The sequence below is a fragment of the Polyodon spathula genome, chromosome 4 (assembly GCF_017654505.1).
Source record: "Polyodon spathula isolate WHYD16114869_AA chromosome 4, ASM1765450v1, whole genome shotgun sequence".
NCBI classification, from domain to species: domain Eukaryota; kingdom Metazoa; phylum Chordata; class Actinopteri; order Acipenseriformes; family Polyodontidae; genus Polyodon; species Polyodon spathula.
This window is the reverse complement of record NC_054537.1, coordinates 92,437,442-92,459,545: the sequence shown is the minus strand read 5'-3', so window position 1 is coordinate 92,459,545 and position 22,104 is coordinate 92,437,442. Positions and strand designations below refer to the sequence as shown.

Here is a 22,104-nt window from a genome sequence, read left to right as displayed (position 1 = left end):
TTGGCCACAGCTCTTATTGGTCCAATGATAGTTGGTGCTTGTTGGACCCGACAGTCTCTTTGGTCTTGCAGTAGGCCTAAACATAACTAATTTCTCGACCAATCCCATGCCTTAAGCACCATATTGTATTAGGACTATTTCATACCTAGCTCGTATATGATGATCCGATTTAGAATTCACTTGCAAAATAACTAAAATGTTGCAGTGTTGCTTCGATTGGTTTCACACCTGAGGATCTCAAACGAACTGCAGCTGTAATCGCACCAGCATGCGTTTGTGTCCACACTGCAATTTTTTGTGAATCTGACCGTCTGGATTTCTGCACGTGACCAAAATGATATCTACCTGTTATTGCCCAGACGGCTGTCCATTACTAAACATGGAGGGTTCCGGCCGTGCACGGCGTGCGATATTACTGCTATGTGAGCTATTTGCTTAATAAACAGAAACGTAACGTCTATCTCAGTGATGTTCTCTTAAAACGTGTTTCAGTGGTGTGCTTTCTAAAAGTACGGTGTATATAGGCTCCATATCAATAAACTTGAAATTAACTGGAAACGGTGGCTTTCTACTTATTAACAACTTCGGTTATTACCAACTGAGTTGAGAACCAAGGGGTTGATAATAAGCGGCATCTACTATAGTAGCACTATCACAAGACTGACACGGGTGGAACCCTCCATGTTTCACTGCAGGCTCTTTACTGATACCGCCACTAACATCTGTCTAGGCATCAACAGGAAGATATGATTTTGGTCACGTCCACAAATAGTCGATCAGATTCACCTGAAAGTACTGTAACGTGAAAGTATGTGCATTCTGGTGCGATTACAGCTGTGATGGCGAACTTTAATTCGCTTGGAGAAAAAAGTAGTTCGTTTGATATTTTTCAGTGTGAAACCAAGTGAAGCATAAATGCAAAAATTTAGTTCGTTTGCAAGTGGATTCTTTATAAACGGGCATGAAAGGGCTCTTTGCGGGAGAAACGCATTACAGCTCCCCCTCAATCCAGCTTTCAGATGAATCCTAGTCCTCTTCTTTGGTGGGCACTCTGACGTTTCACACCTGCTAACTGAACTCGGGTGTGAATGATCCTCTCTAAACGAGCTAGGTGTGAAAGGCCTCTACACAAAGCCAATTCCCTGTGATACAAACACGACACAGTGCTATAGCCTGAAACTTGAAAGATTTTAGCACATCAGTGCACCTATTATAAAGGTAGGTATTGTTTATTTGGACATAAACAATAATGCAATTCTAAAATAATAATAATAATAATAATTCTGAAACGACATTTTTTTTTAGTATGTTCCTTTTAGTACACGTCAAAATGTAGGGAAAAAATTAATAACTTGCTGAATTTCTTAGTTTGCTTAAGTTAATGCTAATTGACATGATTTCACATATAAACATACAGCACACTAACTTGCTTACCCAACACAGACCCAGCCCGTATTGCTTCTCTTCGGTGTACGTTCGACAGTGTGGGTGTTCAGATGACCTTACTTGCCTTAATGATGCTGCTCCTCCGGGGCATGCCAGGTTTGCCCTCCAGCCCGGCTGTCGTATTGTTAGCGATGTCTATCGCAGGACTGCCGGGGGTGGCTGGAGATCCCGATGCAAGCATGTCTCCCACCCCACAGTCTCCGTTTGAAACCGAGCCGGCACACTGCACGTCCCTGTCAGCTTCATCGCCGGGGTTGAGAGGCTTCTGCCCTGGAATCTGTGAGGAAGCCACGCCGCCGTTCTCCTTCCCAAACTCCGCCATAAGAATACAGCTTCTGTCTGCGATATGATAATTTTGTATGTTCACATAAAACAGTGAATTGGCTGGATATTGTTGTATTAGCCAAACTGCACGCTTTAATATTTCATCGGTGTAAATTCCATGTTAAAACGATATTACACACTAGTCTGACTGCATTGTCAGTGACACGGCCAGCTAATCAAAATATTCCCTTCGATTAAACACTGCTGTCGAAAATATTTAAAACCAACAGTCTTTTTTTCGAAGAGGAATAAAAAATTTAAAAAGAAAACAAAAAAAAAAAAAAAAACGAAATTTAAACTGTATCTAATCAAATGCAAAAAGAGGAAGCTGCGTTGCACATACCTGCCTGATCAGTGATATGACAACTAGCTCCACTGACACGGACGATCTATTCACACAATCTAGCTCTATCAAAACACTTTGTCTGTGTTTGCTACGATTCTTAATTCAAGTTGCTGGACACCTCCACTCGCCGCTCTCTTGTTAGTTTTAACAACCCACATAGTTTTAAGCACACCGCCAAAAAGAAAATGCACAATGAACGAAAAACGTTGTTTCATTTCCAAAAAGCCGTACTATTGTAAAAAAAAAAAAAAAAAAAAAAAACTGACTAGTCGTTCTGCAGATGCAAGTAAAAGATGCTGTTGCAAGAAAATCACCTTCTTTTTTACTGCATGTGTAAAAAATAATAATAAATACAGTAAATTAAAACAGCAATATTGAGTACATCTTCAGTCAGGCAAGAGAACAAAATCAGTCTGTTTTCCGACGGTAATTCGTACTGGTCGACAGTAGCCCTGTGTGTGATCGCTGTACAGTGGCTGTCAATGTAGAGCTCCAGAATCCAGATTCTCTCAGGCTGGCAGGCAGATCTCACTCGTTTCCTCAAACCAACTCCGCCTCTCGCTGGACACAGCTTCTGTCAACGAAACACGGTAACCTTCTGTCAATCAAACACTCCAGTTTACTCTTCATTGGGAAACGGGTAATGAGCCCCGCCCGTAAAGTTGAGGAGACGCCATTTAGTGTAAATAGGCTCTTCTTGTTGGCTAGTGTTGGCAAAACCCCACCTACAGTAGTAAAAGCACCATCAGTCAAACACACACACACTTCCAATTGGCCAGTACCTTATCGACTTTACCCTCAGGAACGCCTTTGTCAATTTATGCGACTCAACCAGGGCGCTGTATAAAACAGTTCCTCTTTTTGTTGGCGCTTAAGACCAGCCAGGATGTAAATACGGTGGGCACAACATTGCGTGATCTTAAGATTCATATGCCTTTAACAAATACGGCAGTTTTGCGGTATTGTTGAAAAGGGTACGCGAATATTTACAGTAATAAATTTACAGTATTATTTATTTTTTAGCCAGCAAAGCAATCGCTAAGTATGCGATCCAGGTTTGCAAACATAAATACAGTTAGGGGTCCCCAATGTTTATTGCACAAAAGTATTGTAACGTCCATCTATGATGTCCACTTATTTATTAAAAGAAGGGTTGACTATAGTTTGTGGGATGCATAATACTAAGAACAATTACAGTCCAGCAGATTTTTGCACTAGTAAGCTATATTTAAATTAAATTTAGTAAAGACAGGGGTGGATCAACCGGTTAGGGCCCTAGGCAAATGTACACTTCTGGCATTGGCCCCTATTTACCTATATGAATAATAAGATAAGATCGCAGATTATATATTATATATATATATATATTATATATATATATGTTGTGTGTCCCTTGGCGTGTGGTTGTGTGGTGGTGTGACTGTGTGCAAAGCCCAGAACCATTACTGTGCAAAAGTTTTAGGCAGGTGTGAAAAAATGCTGTAAAGTAAGAATGCTTTCAAAAATAGACATGTTAATAGATTATATGTATCAATTAACTAAATGCAAAGTGAGTGAACAGAAGAAAAATCTAAATCAAATCCATATTTGGTGTGACCACCCTTTACCTTCAAAACTGTGTGCAAGTGTACCTAGAAGAATTGATGCTGTTTTGAAGGCACATCCAGTGACAGTTTTGACATCATTTCAGGATTTCAGTTAATGGACAGCTGGGATTGAAAGGTAGTAAAGGCGGAGAAAACAAAACAGGTGTGTGTTTGAGGACATACAGAGAAGGAAGAGAAGATACATTTAATAGAACACAATAATAGAACAAATACATCAGGACAAGGGAAAAAAATAGTGAAGTTAGAGAGCTCATTTTAATGTAGCCTGCTTTTTTATGTATACTGAATTAAACTGTAGTTTCACTTGTGGAGGAATCAGAATATTTTATGCCAAAATGAAAAAATGTATTGATTAAGGCATAAATAAATATAGAAATAAATAAATGTTGAAATAAATAAAGAAATATATGCACATGTATATATTTGTTAATTTATTCATTTATGTATTTTATTTATTTTTCATTTTGGCACAGCACCTATGTTATCGCTTTCATCCTCTAAAATCGCAGCTATCTCTAGCAGCACACTGGGCTCCATCGCCAATGGAATCAGTCACTGCACCCACATCAGAGCCTTCTTTAGATGGAGCCTGTCTGAAATTGTTTCCCATCTGCATTAGGACTTTTTGAAACAGGCAGAACCACTAGACAGAAAATGCTCAATCTGACCACACAAACCCTTTAGATTTTTGCACGGGGGTTATGTTAATTAGGTACCCATTACATTTGCATAACATTCCTCATCCTGTCGGAATTCGGGTTTTGCGACTTCTCACCCTTCTTGGCCAGTTTTGATTTTTGCTGGAACATGAAAAACAGTCGGAAAGTTAAAATCCCGCCACAAAAGCCCTCCCCGACGGTCGAAAAAGCTTTGATATTCAGGGCCAGTAAGTCGTGCGCATGAGATAATGGCTCTGAATATCAAAAGTGCCTTCTGACAGTCTGAAACTCGACCTCTCCGATTATTTTAACCTGACTCTTATCCCGAATGTGGGTTCCGTCATAAAATGAAACCCTTTCTGCTGTTTTCTGACCGGTGGAATGGGTGCAATTTACATAAAAGTGGCAGAATTTAAATGAGAAACCTGTACGTTAAGGCTGGCAGCTACATTATCCCTTTCATGTGCTAAAATCGCAGCAATCCCTAGCAGCACATTGGGCACTATCACCATTAGTATAGTCAAAGAGTCCCTCCACCCACAGGAAATCTTTTTTATGGAGCCTATAGTAATATGTTCTCATCTCCATTAGGGCTCTTTGAAACAGGTAGAACCAATTTAGACAGAAAACACTCAATCTGACCACCTCAACCCTTTTGATTTCTGCATGGGGGTATGTTAATGTTATGTAACAGGTATTGTGTAACTACAGTTAAAATTCTTACTTAAGCGTAACAAACTCTCTTTTATTTCCATTACACGTCACTGTGTTGAAGGCAGGAGAGCTGCCTACATTAAAACGCTGCTCACAGTGTTGTCGGTTGTATCCCTGTCCTTTTTGTAAGCCGTCTATATATAAGCCAAAGGACCCATATAGTGTAAGGCGGCACTTGGAGGTCCATCGTAAACAGGCAGTACAGTATGAAGTTTTGCTTCATGTTTTTATTTTTTAGATGTTTTTTATGTAATATCATTTTTTTATGCTTTCACCTTAGATGGAAAATAAGTAAAGTTTTAATCTTCGTTGTGCTAAAGAGACATACTAATCTGTTATTTCAAATATTATTTTTTGAGAATAAATGTAACTTTTCTTTTTTTCATTTGTAAAATGCCATAACTGTTTTTGTTAAATATTCAGTCTTCATTTTTGACGACATAATAATAATTTGGAAATTGCTTGAAACTATTTTTGGTTTTATCAATGATCCCCCCAAAAAATATGGTTGTAAGTCAATTACAGCAGTAATAATGTCATTTAAAATAATTGTACTATAGTTGAACCTGGGCACACCTGTGTAATTGTAAATATAGTTCATATTGTCATACTTATTATTTTCAGAATTTTATAAATACATGTAATGCACTGAATAACAGGATTATTATGCTGAATAACCATTACAAATATACCTGTTTATAGTACTGTGTATGCTACCTTTTAGTATAATTGTACTGGTAATTGTAACTCTAATGGTAACTAAATAATTGTAGTTGATATAATAAATCTCCCCAGCCAGTCTTGATGAAGTGGCATATTTGCTGTTGGCAAATCATTTTATGATCCATATGTGCCACTTCATGTACAGAAAACAAACTTGGGACATGAGTCATCAGGTTGTGTGTGAATCAGATGAATGTCGGCAAAACCAAGCATTTGCTATTAGGAGTGGTTTAAGGACATTCTGCACCTCTGCCACAATAACTGAAATTTTGAAGGACGTTCTGGCTAAAATGTTCCGAAGAAAGTGGTTTGGTGAAAATAGAAAGCAAGAGTGCCTAAAACGCCAGAAAGAAGCTCACACACTGAACATTCCACCCATCGCGGTGAACTTAGGACTATTTCACAGGTACACAGTCCATCTGAAAATTGTTTACTAATAGAATGTTTTAATCTGCTACAGATTTGTGCTCAACAACTTGACCTTCTAGTCCTTATCCACAAACTCAAATACTGTTAAATAATAAAGTTGCTTGCCATGCCTCAAAGGAATACATTTCAAGATCTGCTTCATGGGAGCCCCTGGTCTGGTGCAATGATGGAAGATTCCTCAGGATCCTGTTCTTCAAAAGGATCAATGAAGTTTTATAATATTTTCTGCACCCACATATACCTGGGGTCTACTACTTCAATCCTCATTGGCTGAGCAGCCTCGTTTATTTATTTTTTTCTACTTATGATTTAATTGAGAACATTTTATTATGGAAATAATTTATTACACTAAGCATTCAGGAGTTGAAAATATAAAAAATATCTACAAGGATCACATGTCACTGGCACTTGGAGATCTCATGTGTATACCACCTACATATAAATGTTCCTCATTTTATACATTTTTCAGTTACTGGGGTAAGTTATTACTGGGGCATGTTCATATAGTGCTGATGTTAAAAAATACATAAACTCTGCATACTTGCATACTACCACATAATCAGACATTCCCAGAGTGAGGTCATGTCGTAGTGTTATAGTGTCATCTGTATTAAAATAAAGGAAATAAAAGACAGTATCATCAGACCCCCTGTAAGAACCAGCCCCAGTCTCCCCTAATAAAATGACTGAAAGAAAAAAGAATATAATTTAAAGCTTATTTACTCAGTCAACTAAATGTACAATTTATTTACTGTACTGTAATTTATGCAGAATTCTAGTGTATTAATTATGATGAAAGTTTCACACTGCTCTGAACTGAACGACTGTCCGAATCTGACAGAAACAGTTTAATTCGATATACTGGTATAGTGAAAAGTGTTGAATTTAAGTCAAGGGAAGTAAACTTAAAACTTTACAATGCATTAGTAAGACCTCATCTAGAATATTGTGTTCAGATCTGGTCACCTCGCTACAAAAAGGATATTGCTGCTCTAGAAAGAGTGCAAAGAAGAGCGACCAGAATTATTCCACGTTTAAAAGGCATGCCATATGCAGACAGGCTAAAATAATTTAATCTATTTAGTCTTGAACAAAGAAGACCTCGAGGCTGCTCCGCACGACACTAAGTTCATAAGTCCTAAGTGGGTCCCCCTTTTCAACCTGAAAAAAGAAACAAGGACCAGGGGTCACAAATGGAGATTAGATAAAACGGCATTCAGAACAGAAAATAGGAGGCACTTTTTTACACAGAAATGTGGGAGTCTGGAACCAACTCCCCAGTAATGTTGTTGAAGCTGACACCCTGGGATCCTTCAAGAAGCTGCTTGATGAGATTTTGGGATCAATAAGCTTCTAACAACCAAACGAGCAATATGAGCCAAATGGCCTCCTCTCGTTTGTAACCTTTCTTATGTTCGTAATTGATGGTGGAGTGCTAAATACATTTCAAAATAAATTCAGAAAAAACTGAAGCCTACATCAAATCCCATAGCAGAGCTTGATAATAACCTTTCACGATTTATTGAATATAAATACAACACTTCCAATATGGACAAGAACACCATGTTGATTGTCATCCAATTTAAAAAAAACATGATACTTCTGTATAGGATGGTGCTCAAACCGTTGCCCACTAACTATACTCCACAAATATATATATATATATATATATATATATATATATATATATATATATATATATATATATATATATATAAACATACGTATACATACATTGTCATAATGTAGTCAGACCAGGGTTGCCAACCTTGTTTTACTGATACAGATTTACAGTGAACCTTTTTTTACTGATCATTTTAAAAAAATCAGAAACAATGAAATAGATTATAAAATAGGCTAGTTTCATGTACTTTATTTCTTTAGGTCTTACTTACTTCTTATGGTCCTACATGGATACATTTGCAGACTGGATCATTTGCTTCGTTGGTCTGAAGCTGGTGCTCTTTGTAACAGCAGTCTTGATAGTCAGAATTACAGTCAGAATGTCTGTAGACAGTTGATTCTGGTTCAGCTGAGAGAAAAAAAAAACTAATTCTAATTCTGCAGTGCTGTGTGTAACAAATAGCATATTAATGTCAAACTTGGCAAGTGTAAGAAAACGTGTCTCTCTGCTAGGTGTAAACGTGGTCTTGTTGCTCCCAGGGTTGGGGAGGTGGGATCCAGCTCAGACTGCTCTCGAGTTCCTGGGTGTAAAAAGACGCTGATTGGCTCGTGGGATCGAAGGATGACCACTGAGCCTCGGGTCCCTGAGCTGTGTGAGGAATCGCCACTGAGCTCTGTGCTTTATCAAGCGACTAGCGCATGAATATGTTGCCACTCTGGAGAAGCAGGTCTTTCATTTCAATTCGCTCTGTATGCCATTGAATTCAGCCTCTCTGCCTATCACAATGTAAACATGTCCTACTGTTTAGGTGTTGGAATAATAGCCACTTGTGCATTAAAAGCTTAGATTTGTGCTTTGATTTGAACAGTTGGCCGAGGTAAGGCTTTGTTAGAAGCGCGTTCAATTGAGTCACATGGCATGGAAACAGGACCTAAGGTTTCAACAAACAAGCTCATACTGGAATAAACAGGACTGAAGTACACTGCCAGAGATTTCTAATTGCAACTTGATTTATAGTAGCATTAATGTCCTCATTACTGTAGATAAGTGACCTTGCCTATACTACAGTAGTCTACTCTTCTAATGTATATAGCTGCCTCATGAGGTGAGTGCTACTGTACCCAATTATCATCTATTTACTGTCAATGCAGAATAGGGCTGCCAATTAAGTCTTAAAATAGCAATTGATTAATTGGGCACACAAAATCAAATGGTTCAAATAGATATCGATATTGTACTGCCCACATACATTTCGCTCCATTTCTCTCTCCGCGACATGATTACACTATGTAACACAATTTTTGTTCCTGGGTAGTAAGTGTTATTTCCTAATTGCTTATGCCTCAAAAGTATAGAAAATGGCTATTATTCCCCACAAACTTTGCTTTTGTGACCAGGACAGTGATATTTCAAAATATCACTATTTCCAATGGGAAAACGGGCAAATGTGTGTCTTTTCGTTCACATGAAGTCAGAAAAAAACAACATATGAATCCAAATTAACATGTATTTATACTAAAGTAATACAAAATGACTAAATACAGTAAATATCTGTAAATACAGTATAATCGTAAATCTTGAAAAACTACTCACTTCTAAATCTTTTGTAGTCATTTTTGTACTACTTTAGTATAAATACATGTAGGATGGGACCAGCAAATCAGATGCTCGTTAACATGAGCAGGAAAAGAAGAGGACACCCACTGCTTGTCTGGCAGAAATACTGTAAATAGCAAGCTATAAACTTAAATAATGTTATTAACTATGCGTGTTACAAAAATATTATTATTGAATCAATTATCCAGTATTTATATCGATGTATGTAATGAGGAATGGAATCTATCAAAAAATCGATTTTTGATTTAATCGTAGCAGCCCTAATGCAGAATACCTTGGTAAGATATTTGTTCATAATACTTCCGTACCAAAAGCTAAATATCCTTAAATAATGAATACAAATTTTAGACAGGAAGGCGATTATTGTTTTCCTGTCAGTGAATCAATACAACACATACAAAGCTACCAATGCTAAATGAAAAAAAGCAATACATGCACACTGACATACAGACGGGTAATTAGAGTTTGCCTAAAAATTCGTTATCATTGTTAAACCTTCATAGTGTTACACGTGCCTTCTTTTTGAGTTATAAACAATTTTACTGGACAGGTAAACGCTTTTGTGCTGTGTTTTCGTGGTGTCTTTTTATGCTGTGTTTTCGTGCTGTGTTTTTATGCTGTGTGTTCGTGGTGTGTGTTCTGTGTTTTTGTGGTGTGTTTTCATGCTGTGTTTTCTTTCTGTGTTTTCATAGTGTGTGGTTGTGGTGTGTTTTCATGCTGTGTTTTCTTTCTGTATTTTCGTGATGTGTTTCTGTGCTGTGTTTTCATGCTGTGCTGTCGTGGTGTGTTTTCATGCAATGTTTTCGTGCTGCGTTTTCATGCTGTGTTTTCGTGCTGTGTTTCGTGGCGTGTTTTCTTTCAGCGTTTTTGTGGCGTGTTTTTGTGCTGTTTTTCTTTCTGTGTTTTTGTGCTGTGTTATCGTGCTGTGTTTTGTTCTTGCTGTTTTCTTTCTGTGTTTTCATGCTGTGTTTAGCCATTTACCTTTTCAGAGAGACCTGCCTCTTGCTTTGTTACCTGAGCACATTCTTTGTGTATTTTTGATTTTTGTCTCTGAAATCAGATTGCAGTTGTCAAAGTGCTACCAGTACTTCAAAATAACACTGACTTGTTTTCAAAAGCCTGAAGGAACCAATATACTGTACACTGAACACATAAGGAAAATAGGGGGGATGGGGCCAGGAAAAGAGCCTGTTGTGTTGTTGAGGCAACATCCAGTGAAATTGACCCATGCCTTTTATTACCCAGTATTGATTACTGACATCATGTAAATTGATCTGCTGACTAAAAATCATCTTCGAGTTGTCAGAGGTGTGTTATTGTAGGAGAAGCAGATTGTACAGCACACATCCTTGACTGTTATTGTATGTTCCTGATGTGATCACAAAATACAAAAAGCACTTCTGTAACATTGGTCTTCTTTCAAGCGTTTGCCTTGTATGGACCACAGTCAGCAAAATATAGTACTGTTTACAGTATATACAATTCAAATTTCTTATTAAACAGTATCAATACAACTTCAATAAAGAATGTCTAACATAAGTCTACTCTGAAACCTAATACCCTTAGACAGTGACATTGAATTATTGAGGTATTAATGTACGATTGTATTGTACTGTAATTCATTTTGCAAAGGACGTTCATACAGTTTACAGTGTGCCTCTTCTTGTGACCTGCTCCATATGAAAACTATTTCACCTTTGTCTGCACCTTGTTCAATTGAGAAACAACCTGAACCTCTCTCCAGTAGGACCAGCATGTTATTAATTATTTTATTGTCCCAACTGACCCCCACCTTATTTCTGTACAGATAAGCATATAAACGGTCTCCATAATATTAGCCCTGACTGGTCACATTTCCAATTGCTACCCCAATCTTAGTGAGTTGACAGATGTGCTGTCAACTCCTCCACCCACAAAACAACATCATGCTCCATACACTCATCACCTTCCTGTCACAAAGGTTCTTGCTGAGAATTTGGTTCTGTATGTTTTCTACTCTGGCTTATCAGTTCTCAAAAAGTCAGTCTTTTCTCACTCCACATCATAAAATCAGTGTCTCAACCTATGAATGTTTTTCAATCTAAGCAATCACTACATGTTATGAAAAAGGCAAGCACACGTTCCAGTATATTTAACAAACCTGAAATACTCAAGACATTTCATTTAATAGCATGCATGTTTTCTTAAACTGTATTGTATTTGTTGGATAATAATAATTTATGTTTTTGTGCTGTCAGAATAAAATGTGTAAATGGCATTGGAGTAAAGACTAGATTTGAAAATATACAGCAGTCCTTATTTAGATGGTACTCTGCAAACTCAGCATTGAAATTCATCCGGAATTCCGTATCAGGTGTGAAGGGTTAGCAACGCTGTGGTTTTACCATGGTATACCACTCACATTGTTAAAAATGACAAGCCTGGAATTTCAAATAATAACTTCAATAAAATGCTCAGCAGGAAATAGAACGCCAAACAGAATAGAATCTGTGCAGCACTGTTACCTGTTGGACAGGAAGTGAACCAAATACCTTGTGTAATATTGTGGCAGGATGTTTACCCTAGAAAGTGAAAACAAAGGGGTAGATGTACTAAGATGGGCCAGTCGCAAAGCAAACATACCACAGTTTGCACTTTTGTTACGACAATTCGCAAAGTATACATTTTGTTATATGTACTAAGAGGAAGTATTGTAGCAATCTCAGTTAACGAAGGCAGGTGCATCACACAGGGCAAGGTAATTCACACACAGGTGGAGAGGAGGCGTGAACCCGGGACCTCTTGCACTAAAACATAGTGCCAATACCGCTGTACTAAGGAGCCGGTTTCTTTGCAAGGAGCATATATCGAGCTCATGTCTTCGTGTGTGATTACGTCACCTACCAGCCCTGCTGCTGCCTTTCCCCGTGCACGCTACAAAAAAAGACGCAATATACTAATTTAAATATTTGTTGCGTTTTCTTAGTGAGATCTCAAGTATACATTGCAAGAGTTGTGTGACGTTAATCAGATAAATAATGGGAGCTGAGTTGTGGTTGGCTGCAGTAGAGGGAGCCCAAAGGATAATGTCTATACAGGATCCAAGAATCAAAATAACATTTCTGTTAAATGTAAACGTCATCAATGCAATGCATTATGCTCTATACTCATTTTACCTATTTAATACTGTAACATATCTAAAAAATGAAAGGCAATTTAATCCCATTAGATTCTATAGTAGGGCCCCAACCTTCACCCCCAAAAAACTTTTCAAAATCATGCAGTGCCCCCTCACTAAACCGGACATGTTTGTCTGACATAAGGAGGTGTCGGGTTTAAAAACAATACAATAAAATCGCACACACATACATTTACAGCTCTCAATGCATTTTAAATATAAATCATTACTCTGAAATAACACTAATGGTACGTACACATTACATTATGTAAAAATATAAATCTCGACAAGTGGAGGTGGGTTGTCGAGGATTTGTGGCACACTCCGGTTTCTCAGAGACGTCGGGTTCAGTGGCCAAGAGTTGCGTCGCACAGTGAAGAACTTATCTGAAGCAGCAGAAAGGAGCAGCAACTGGCTGTGGTTGAGACGGAAAGATTCTGGCTGGGGATCTCAAGCACAATAGAAAGAAAGCAACGCTGATGTACAGGTAAGTAAGCTGGGCTGAGCTGAGTGGGGGATGGAAGGGGATGATGCTGGGATGCCAAAATCACTGTTGAGCCCTCTTGAGGTGTTGTGGGCTAGTCAACAAAACACAGAGGATGGAAAGTGCCCACTTGAAGACCCCAGAGATGTACCCTACTTAGCTCAATCCAGACAGTTGTCATGCTGATGCACTGGGGAAGACCGCACCGGGTTGATCCCCGGAGCCAGCATCGCAGCCGTTGTGTGTGCTGATGCGCTGAGGCAAAATGACATGATCCCTGGAGCCAGCATTACACTTCAGCAATCAACACCAGACAGAAGGATATCTACATCATCAGATTGAAAACAATGCAAATGGACAGAGATGCAGATAGATCACATTAGTTTACTGCAAAGCTACGTCTTAGTTGGTGCTTATCTTGGCGAGAGCCGAGTTCAAACCAGCATGAAGCGCAACATCTATTCTCATGTAATGGAAATCATGCACAGTAGACCTATACAGTATACAGTACAGTAAGAAAATCAAATGAACACAAAATAAATCATGCTGCTGCATTGTACACATTGGTGTACAATGTGAATAAAAGATTGTTTTACACTGAAACTAAATGATTTTAGTTTTTTTTTTTTTTTTTTTTTTAATTATTGTTATTTTAAACTTGGCCTACTTAGTAGCCTAGACAATTAATATACAATAGATCACGGTCCTGAAAGATGCTCACAATGAGCTGGAGGGGTTAGTGGCACATGTGTGCAGTATTATTGCTCCCAACATGCTGGGAAAACCAGAAATGTCATAGAAATTTGTTTTCAAGACTTGTAAGTACACCGTGACTTTAGTGAAAATTAGGTACTCATACATGCATTGAGCACAACTGACAACACATGAGCAAATGCGGACTGGGAAATGCCAGCAACAATTGCGACTGCTTAAAACATGCTTTCAAAATTCTTAACAAATTCATGCAATTGTAAGTGTCGCAATTATCGGCAGCTTTAGTACATCTCATTATAATGTTTTGTTAACCCTCATTTGCACTATCTCCACCCCCTTCTTGCAAATGTATCCAGGAACGTCCATAATTATATATTCATCTGAGGTTGAACCGTAAAGAAAAACTGCTGCCGCAAAGCATTCCCTAAAAAGTCGCTAACAGCACTACGCTTGTTTAGTACATTTCACCCTAGATGTCTGACTCGTTTGCAGCTGGTTTGCGACTATTGCGACAGGCGCAGCACTTCAGTGCATCAATCCCAAAGTCTTGACACCTAAATAACCAAAAGCAAAATGATAAGGGAAATGTGAAAAAGTTAATTAAGCTATTGGCTATTCAAATGTAGGTTTCGTTTTACCAAGGTATGCATCTATCAATTGATGCCTATGACAAATAGAAAACAGCAGCAGCTCTGATGGTACTCTGATGAAAGTGCTCAATGACCCTGGCTAGCTCTGTTTGTCTAATTTTAATTAACACGTGTGGGCTCAACAAAATGTAAGGGAATGCTGCATTGTTTCTCCTGTGCTGTCTGTATCCACGCTTCTCTGAATGTAGTGCCTGTCATTCAAAGTCATAGTAAGTGGCTTGAAAACTGACTCCTGCTGTGATTCTAAGTACTGAGGTACTAAAACCTCCATCAAAAGTACTCTTTGATGTTATACAGTACCTGAACAAAAACATGTTATGACTGGGAATGAGCATTACACACTGGATTTTAGCTAACAGGTTGAACCGTATGAACTCAGCTCAGCTCTTAATCCAGTGTTGAAAAGCATGGTGCTCTCCTTTTGGAGAATGGTTGTGCACAACAGTGCCATCTATTGACAGGACCATGCTGGCACTGTAGAGAAGCACAAAAAAAGATCTGTAAGGAACTTTATAGTATTTATCTTGACACACTACAAGATATATTTTCAGTGGATTACATTGACTAGGCCAGGTTTAACACATTTCTTTCTGGAAATCCTGTTTTTAAAGTCTGGTTTAATTGGCTGAAGGTCTATTATGGTTGGAATTTATGATCTATATTAACAGGAATTAATTAAATAGTTATAGTATGGATTATATTGTCAATCAGCAGACACATGGCAAATTACATTTAATAGAGAAAAGTGTAAGGTACTACACGCAGGCAATATAAATGTGCATTATAAATACCATATGGGAAACACTGAAATTGAAGAAGGAATCTATGAAAAAGATCTAGGAATGTATGTTGACTGAGAAATGTCTTCATCTAGGCCATGGTTTCCCAAACCGGGTCCTGGGGACCCACTGTGTCTGCAGGTTTTCACTCCAACTGAGTTCTCCTTGAACAAATAATTTTCTTAATTAGACCCTTTTACTTGTTTTCAGCTCTTGAACAGTTGCAGATTTCAAGTTAGCTGTAACATTTTATAAGCAACTTGAACTCAGCAACTGTTAAATAGCTGAAAACAAGTAAAAATGTCTAATTAAGCAAATTATCAGTTCAATTAAGGGTCTAGTTCAGTAATTGAGAGCTCGGTTGGAATGAAAACCAGCAGCCACAGGGGGTCCCCAGGACCAAGATTGGGAAACCCAGTTCTAGGCAATGTGGGGAAGATATAAAGAATGCCAACAAAAAATTGGATATATAGTGAAAAGTGTTGAATTCAAATCAAGGGAAGTAAATTTAAAACTTTACAATGCATTAGTAAGACCTCATCTAGAATATTGTGTCCAATTCTGGTCACCTCGCTACAAAAAGGATATTGCTGCTCTAGAAAGAGTGCAAAGAACAGCGACCAAAATTATTCTGGGTTTAAAAGCCATGTCATATGCAGACAGGCTAAAAGAAATGAATCTGTTCAGTCTTGAACAAAGAAGACTACACGGTGACCTGATTCAAGCTTTCAAAATACTTTAGTAACCCCAAAAACTGTCTAACAAGGACGAGCAATACTTGAAGATAATATCCTTAAGGAATGGAAAGAAGACAAGCATTGAATTGACAGCAGAACTGGCAGAAGGCACAGGTGTCATTATCCATCAAATCAACAGTATGAAGGTCACTCTTGAAATTAGGACTTAAAGGATGTGTTGCAGTAAGAATACCTCTGTTAAGAAAGGGGAACAAGACTAAAAGGCTAAAATATGCACAAGAACACAGAAATTGGACTACGAAAACAATGGTCAAAGGTGCTTTGGACTGTTGATGGATGGACAATGACACCTGTGCCGTCTGCCAGTTCTGTTGTCAATTCAACACTTGACTTCTTTATAGCATCAAGTATTGTTCATCCTTGTTAGACCGTTTTTGAGTCTTCCAGTCCTGGGTTTGTCAATTACAAATGATGTTTCTCTGTACTTGTTGACTATGCTTCGGATACCACACCTTGAAAATCTAGCGATGCAAGCTATTTCACTCAATGTTTTTCATTCTTTATGCAAGTCAAAGTATGTCTAAGGCATGTCTAAGACTTTTTCACAGCAGTGTATATATATACATACACACAGTATATATTTCATACATATGTATTTTAACTAAACTGTTTACTTATTTGTTGTTTTGCTAATGCTCTCTATATAACTAACGATTATTTAGTCACTTGATAAGATATTGCAGTAAGCAGTATGTAAAATGAATAAGTGGAAAGTTTAAACAGAAAACATATGCTAGTGTTGAAAATATTGTTAAACATTTTGTTAAAACAATCGTGGTCATTTTTATGTCATATTTAATGTATGTAATTTTTTTCTGACATTAGTTGGATTTACTTGAATATTAGCATACACGTACCCACTAAACAGGGGCATAGCTAAAAATAGATTTTTACTTTAAAAAAAAAAAAAACATGTATTCCTTGTATATGTTACAAAGGTGAAAGTTATCATCTTATGAAGCCCGTAGACTATTAATGCTATTAATGGGCATGGTCACATGTATAAAAACCTGCAGCTTTAGCTGAAGGGGGGGGGGGGGTTGTCCAGAGGCATAATGTAAGGTGAAGACAATGAGAACAAGACAGAGAAATGAGAATGAGGAGGAGAATGAAACCGAAAGTTAAAAGTTAAAGTAAAACAAATGCTACGCGTGCTGGAGGACCAGCATGGTACTTGTTTTGTAAAAGTGCTTGTGTATCTGTCTTTTTGTTTTGGCCATCGTGCCTTTTTGTTTGGTGTCAGCGTGCGAGATGTGTTTTTGTTTAAGTGCTTATTTTGCTCTGTGTTGCAATTTCTTATGAAGATGACAATAAATAATGTAAGAAATCAAGGAATCAGCATCAAACTGAATGAAACGGAATAAAACTGAGGTGAAAGGAGGTGCTACGACTGAAGTCAGGTCTGAAACATACTGTAGCAAGTTAGGGGATTGCAAGAGGGAACACGCTCTTTTATTTAAAAGCACAGCAGGTTCAGCACCACGAACAGCAACAACAACAAAGTAACACACCAGATAGCAACCCACTACCCACCGAGCGCTAGAGCGCTCGCTGATATTTACACAAAGCGGACCAACTGAAACCCCCCTAATTCCCAAATAGCAGGCTGGCGCACTGCCAACTACAGTTCCAATACAGTTTAAATACACATGGCCCCATGCATTAGCCAGCAGACAGTACTGTATAATTCTATAAACATACGCCAGGTAGGGCAATGCTTGTACAGAGCATCAGTGTGCAGTTAAAGTGACGAGAAAGATATATAACCCATATACATAGAGCAAACTCAGCTGCCCAGTTTACACATTTTCTACAACACATCAATATTCAAAAAAAGACTTCCTTGGACTTTTTTCCTCTAAAGAAAACATTAGGAAAAAAAAAAAATATATATATATATATATATATATATATATATATATATATATATATATATATATATATATATATATATATATATATATGATTATATATATTTAAATGCTGTCACGCAAGTGGTGAATCATGGAGATACCTACCTCAAAATTTTTATTCTTCTAGCCATTGGCACCAGGGCCATCACACAAAAATACAATACATGAAAAGTACTAAAAACTAACAGATATGATTTGTTATATCAGGTGCTGCCATTGCCTGACTGTCAGCAGAAAAACATTCTTACCTAGAGTTGGCTTCTTCTGAAAGAAATGCATTATAGAATGGTTTCTTCGTTTCATCCTTGAGTATGTACAGTACTGAACTGTCCACTAAATAATACACTGGACTACCCACTGCTCCAAAATAAAACATGGGATCGTAGTTGGGATCACTGGAGTCGGATCATAAGAAGGTGTTGGACTAAGAGGATCTGGATCAGGATCCACTGATCCGTAATCGTGATCCAGTTCTGGAGCTACACACGGTGTAACTAGGGAAACTGACCAATGAGAAGCGAACAAGTCTGTGTGGCTCTAAGTTTCAATACCCTGGCAGATTTCGAAATTAGTAGAAAAAAATCTAAATGAACCAAAACATTGGTGTCTCCTCTCATTTACACTGACAAACATACTGGCAATATCTGTCAGGCACAAATGGTCAGTTTTGTGTTTAAATATATGTAATAGCATACAATGGTTCAGACACTGTTGAGTCATGGTGGACCTCAAGTAGGTCTTGATGCGGAGTGGGAAAAGTCCTCTCCGCTGAGCCTCAAAGATGTCACATGAAGTCTGGATTCTGGCAACCTGTGAAGAAAGAAATATCACGCATGATTTTCATTAAAGTATATAGATTTAATTCATGTAACCATGAGTGTACAGCACTGATTATCATACAAATATATTTAGACCACTGAATAATACATTGTAACACATACCAATAAAGGTGAATATTTAAATAGTAAACAAAACTGTGAAATATACTTTATTAAATACCAACAAGACAGTGGGCTTGCTTGCTGCACAGATTCTGCCTTAACAGCATCCTGGACCATGGCGAGCGGAGTGTCATTCTTGATGAGGTTTTTTACTGACTCAATAAGAATGCAGTCCCTTCCATTGGCAGCAGTCAAGAGAATAGCTTCTATATCCATTAGCACTAGGAAATTTAATTTGAAATGCAACAGACAAAGAAATCCACACACATGAAATTTTAAATACTTGTGACACTTACGAAGACACAGTTTTGAGTTACTTGAGGCATTCCAGTTTGTCTGCATCAGCATTATCAGCAGGCTTGATTTTGCATTTAATGCCAAAGCTAAACAAGGTTTGTTGCTCCCTGCCTTTGCCTCTTTGCTGCAGGGCTATATTTCAGTTATCTGTAACAACATGTCATGTATGAAATGATATAATTACCCGCGGTTTATAAAATGTAATGATCAACCAGATTACATTTCTATAGGAAAATGTGTTTCAGGCATTAAATATTGAAATTAGTACAGAAAAAAATGGAATGAAAAAAAGAAAAATATGCTTATGGGCGCATAATAATTTGAATGCTTGAAAAACCCTGGAAGTCGCCATGGATAAGGTGCCATAATATTCATAATAATGATGTCTTACTTAGCAAAGAAAAAGATAAGGAACTCTGCGGGGACAGTTAGTACATAAAACAGCTTTTGTGAAACCGTATCTTATCTGCAGTGACAGTAACTTGATTAATAAATTAGGCTCATAATGTCTTCTGAAATATCACCCAAAAAGAAAAATATATATATATATATATATATATATATATATATATATATATATATATATATATATATATATATATATATATATATATATAATGTTACGGTCATTTAGAATTAAACTTTTTCAGAGCTATTTACTGTTCGTCTGTAAGGGGCTAACATGTAAGCTAATGCACATTAGTAGTCTAAATATTCTCCACTTAAGAAAAATGTAAAATACATACCTTAGCTCTTCATTGAACTGTTAATAGTAAAACAACAGAAATTAAGAGAGTACTATACAATCTTCAGCAAACCTCTTTAAAATAATATTCAGACCCTACAGTAGTTATTATAGGCTAGTGACTTTGCGTTGTGTTATTTTCTTATTTCTTAATTTAGTTTTAAAATAAAAAGAATTCACCCATCTGATTTTGCGGATGATCAAACAGTTTTATTGTTTTTCTTTCTTTTGTTCGTGCAGTCACATCCAGACAGTCATCCAGTCTTCACAACACAAAACAAAAATATTATTTATGCAACAGAAATAAAAACTAAAATGTATGTAAAATAGATCTTCCAAAATAAAATACAAATGGCCTCCATTCCTGTATAACCATAACTCAAAAATACCGTCATACACAAATCACTGCATCGCAAAACAAGTATTTATTTCTTTTTTAAAGATTTTATTTTATTTTATTTATTTTTTTAAATCATAACATAACATGGTTTGACAACCAATATAAATCAAAGTGGGTTTAACAGGTACTTATTAATTAATATCAAATGATAACAACAATGCATGGCAATTTTAAAGTTAGATTTGAACATAGGTAAAAGGGGGGATAATTCCATATGGCTTACTTTCACAACAGAAAACAAAAACATTGACGTCTGAGATGCGGGATGTCACAATAGAATAGAGAGTACAGTAAGACATTTCCCCATGGGGTCTCAATTAAACCAGCTCCCCCTGGTGGTAAGAAACAGGAACTGCATTCTAGGCTACATGTATATAGAGATCACAGTAATGTTAAGAAAGGCAAAGAAAAAAATAAGAATATAAAAACATGTCGATTATGCAACTATTAAAAATGAAAGTGTTGTGGTGCGCCCAATAGCCTGGGGGTCACCGGCTCAAGTCCAGGCCATGCCACTGCCCACCATGGATGGGAGTTCCCAGAGGGCAGCACACAATTGGCTGTCTCCCGTCGGGTGTAAGAGGTTCGTCCACCCCCCCAATTGTCCAAGCACACGGGAGGGGGGGGGGGGGGGGGGGGGGGGGGGGGGCGGGGGGGCAGGGCAGAGGGTCGGTGTCCTCAGTCACTGCATAGCAGTCAACCCCGAAGACTGACGAGCGCCTTCCCTTCGCGACTGCATAGCAGCAACCCCTGCAGACTGACTGAGCGCCTCCTGCTCTGACACTGTAGCTCTTAGGTGGCTGCATGGCGGGCCTACAGTGTAAAGAAGCTGACGGCACACATGTCGCAGGACACCTAACCAATTTTTAGAAATGTACGCTAAGCCCCTGCTAAATAATAAATGACTATATCATTTTAGCACTGTTCGCTTCTGGTCCATTGAAGTGACACCCAGCACGTGCTCATGAGTGCAACACATGTGTTAACACGTGGATCCTTGCACCAACCTATTTTATTTGACCGTTTTGTATTTACCTAACAGTGTACTAATTTAAATGTATTTGACATTTTGTAGTTGATATATTTGTAATTCTGGGTCTCTTTCGTAGCAAAGTGGTCTTTATTGCAAAAAAACGTTGGTCAAGTTAAAGATCTGCACTGTTTTCTAAAAATCAGTGAAAAAAAGCATATTACATAAGAAGACGAGTCAATTTTTTTCAAAACACGGGGGAGTATCCAATGAATTTAATAATAATACATTATACAAATCATTGATGATACATATAATTGATTAAGTTTTAACTATATGTGTTTTAGGTTTTCAAACTGATCTCAATACCCAAAATGTACTAAAAATACTTGGTTTTATTTATAAAAAATATATGGATATCACCCCCCAATATTCATTATGTGGATTATTCCAAATTGAGTGCAAGTTTATTTAGGGCGGAATGAAAGCTGCGGGAGCTCGAACGGTCGTGAAAGGTCGATGCGGGAGTTTTGTTAGCAGTACGGAAAATAAGTTTTATGCGTGTAACACATTTATTAGTTTAATTAATTGTTTTAATTTAGTTTTATAAAATGGTAAGTAAGAGAATAATTAGTATTAAAGGTGTGTCGGTAACAGTGTTGTCAGACTGGACTGCCTTGGTTGTCTTCTCTTGATTGGTTTGGAATGAAGCGGGAATGATTAACAGTTAGCAGGGCTTCTGTTTGCATGTTGTACACAATGCCGTTGTGTTGAATTTAGTCACCAACACACTACTGCATTTTCGGT

General features: G+C 37.6%; 1 protein-coding gene across 1 annotated transcript in view; it reads left to right on the top strand.

Moving 5' to 3' along the window:
* The first annotated feature begins 5,980 nt into the window (after nucleotides 1–5,980).
* The window catches only part of LOC121314014 (deleted in azoospermia-like), a 29,759-nt gene continuing 13,635 nt past the window's right edge, over nucleotides 5,981–22,104 (top strand). Inside the window, exons 1-2 of the mRNA XM_041246776.1 lie at nucleotides 5,981–6,225; nucleotides 8,412–8,547. Of these exons, the coding sequence (XP_041102710.1) occupies nucleotides 5,981–6,225; nucleotides 8,412–8,547 (381 nt within the window). The remainder of the gene's footprint in view (nucleotides 6,226–8,411; nucleotides 8,548–22,104) is intronic.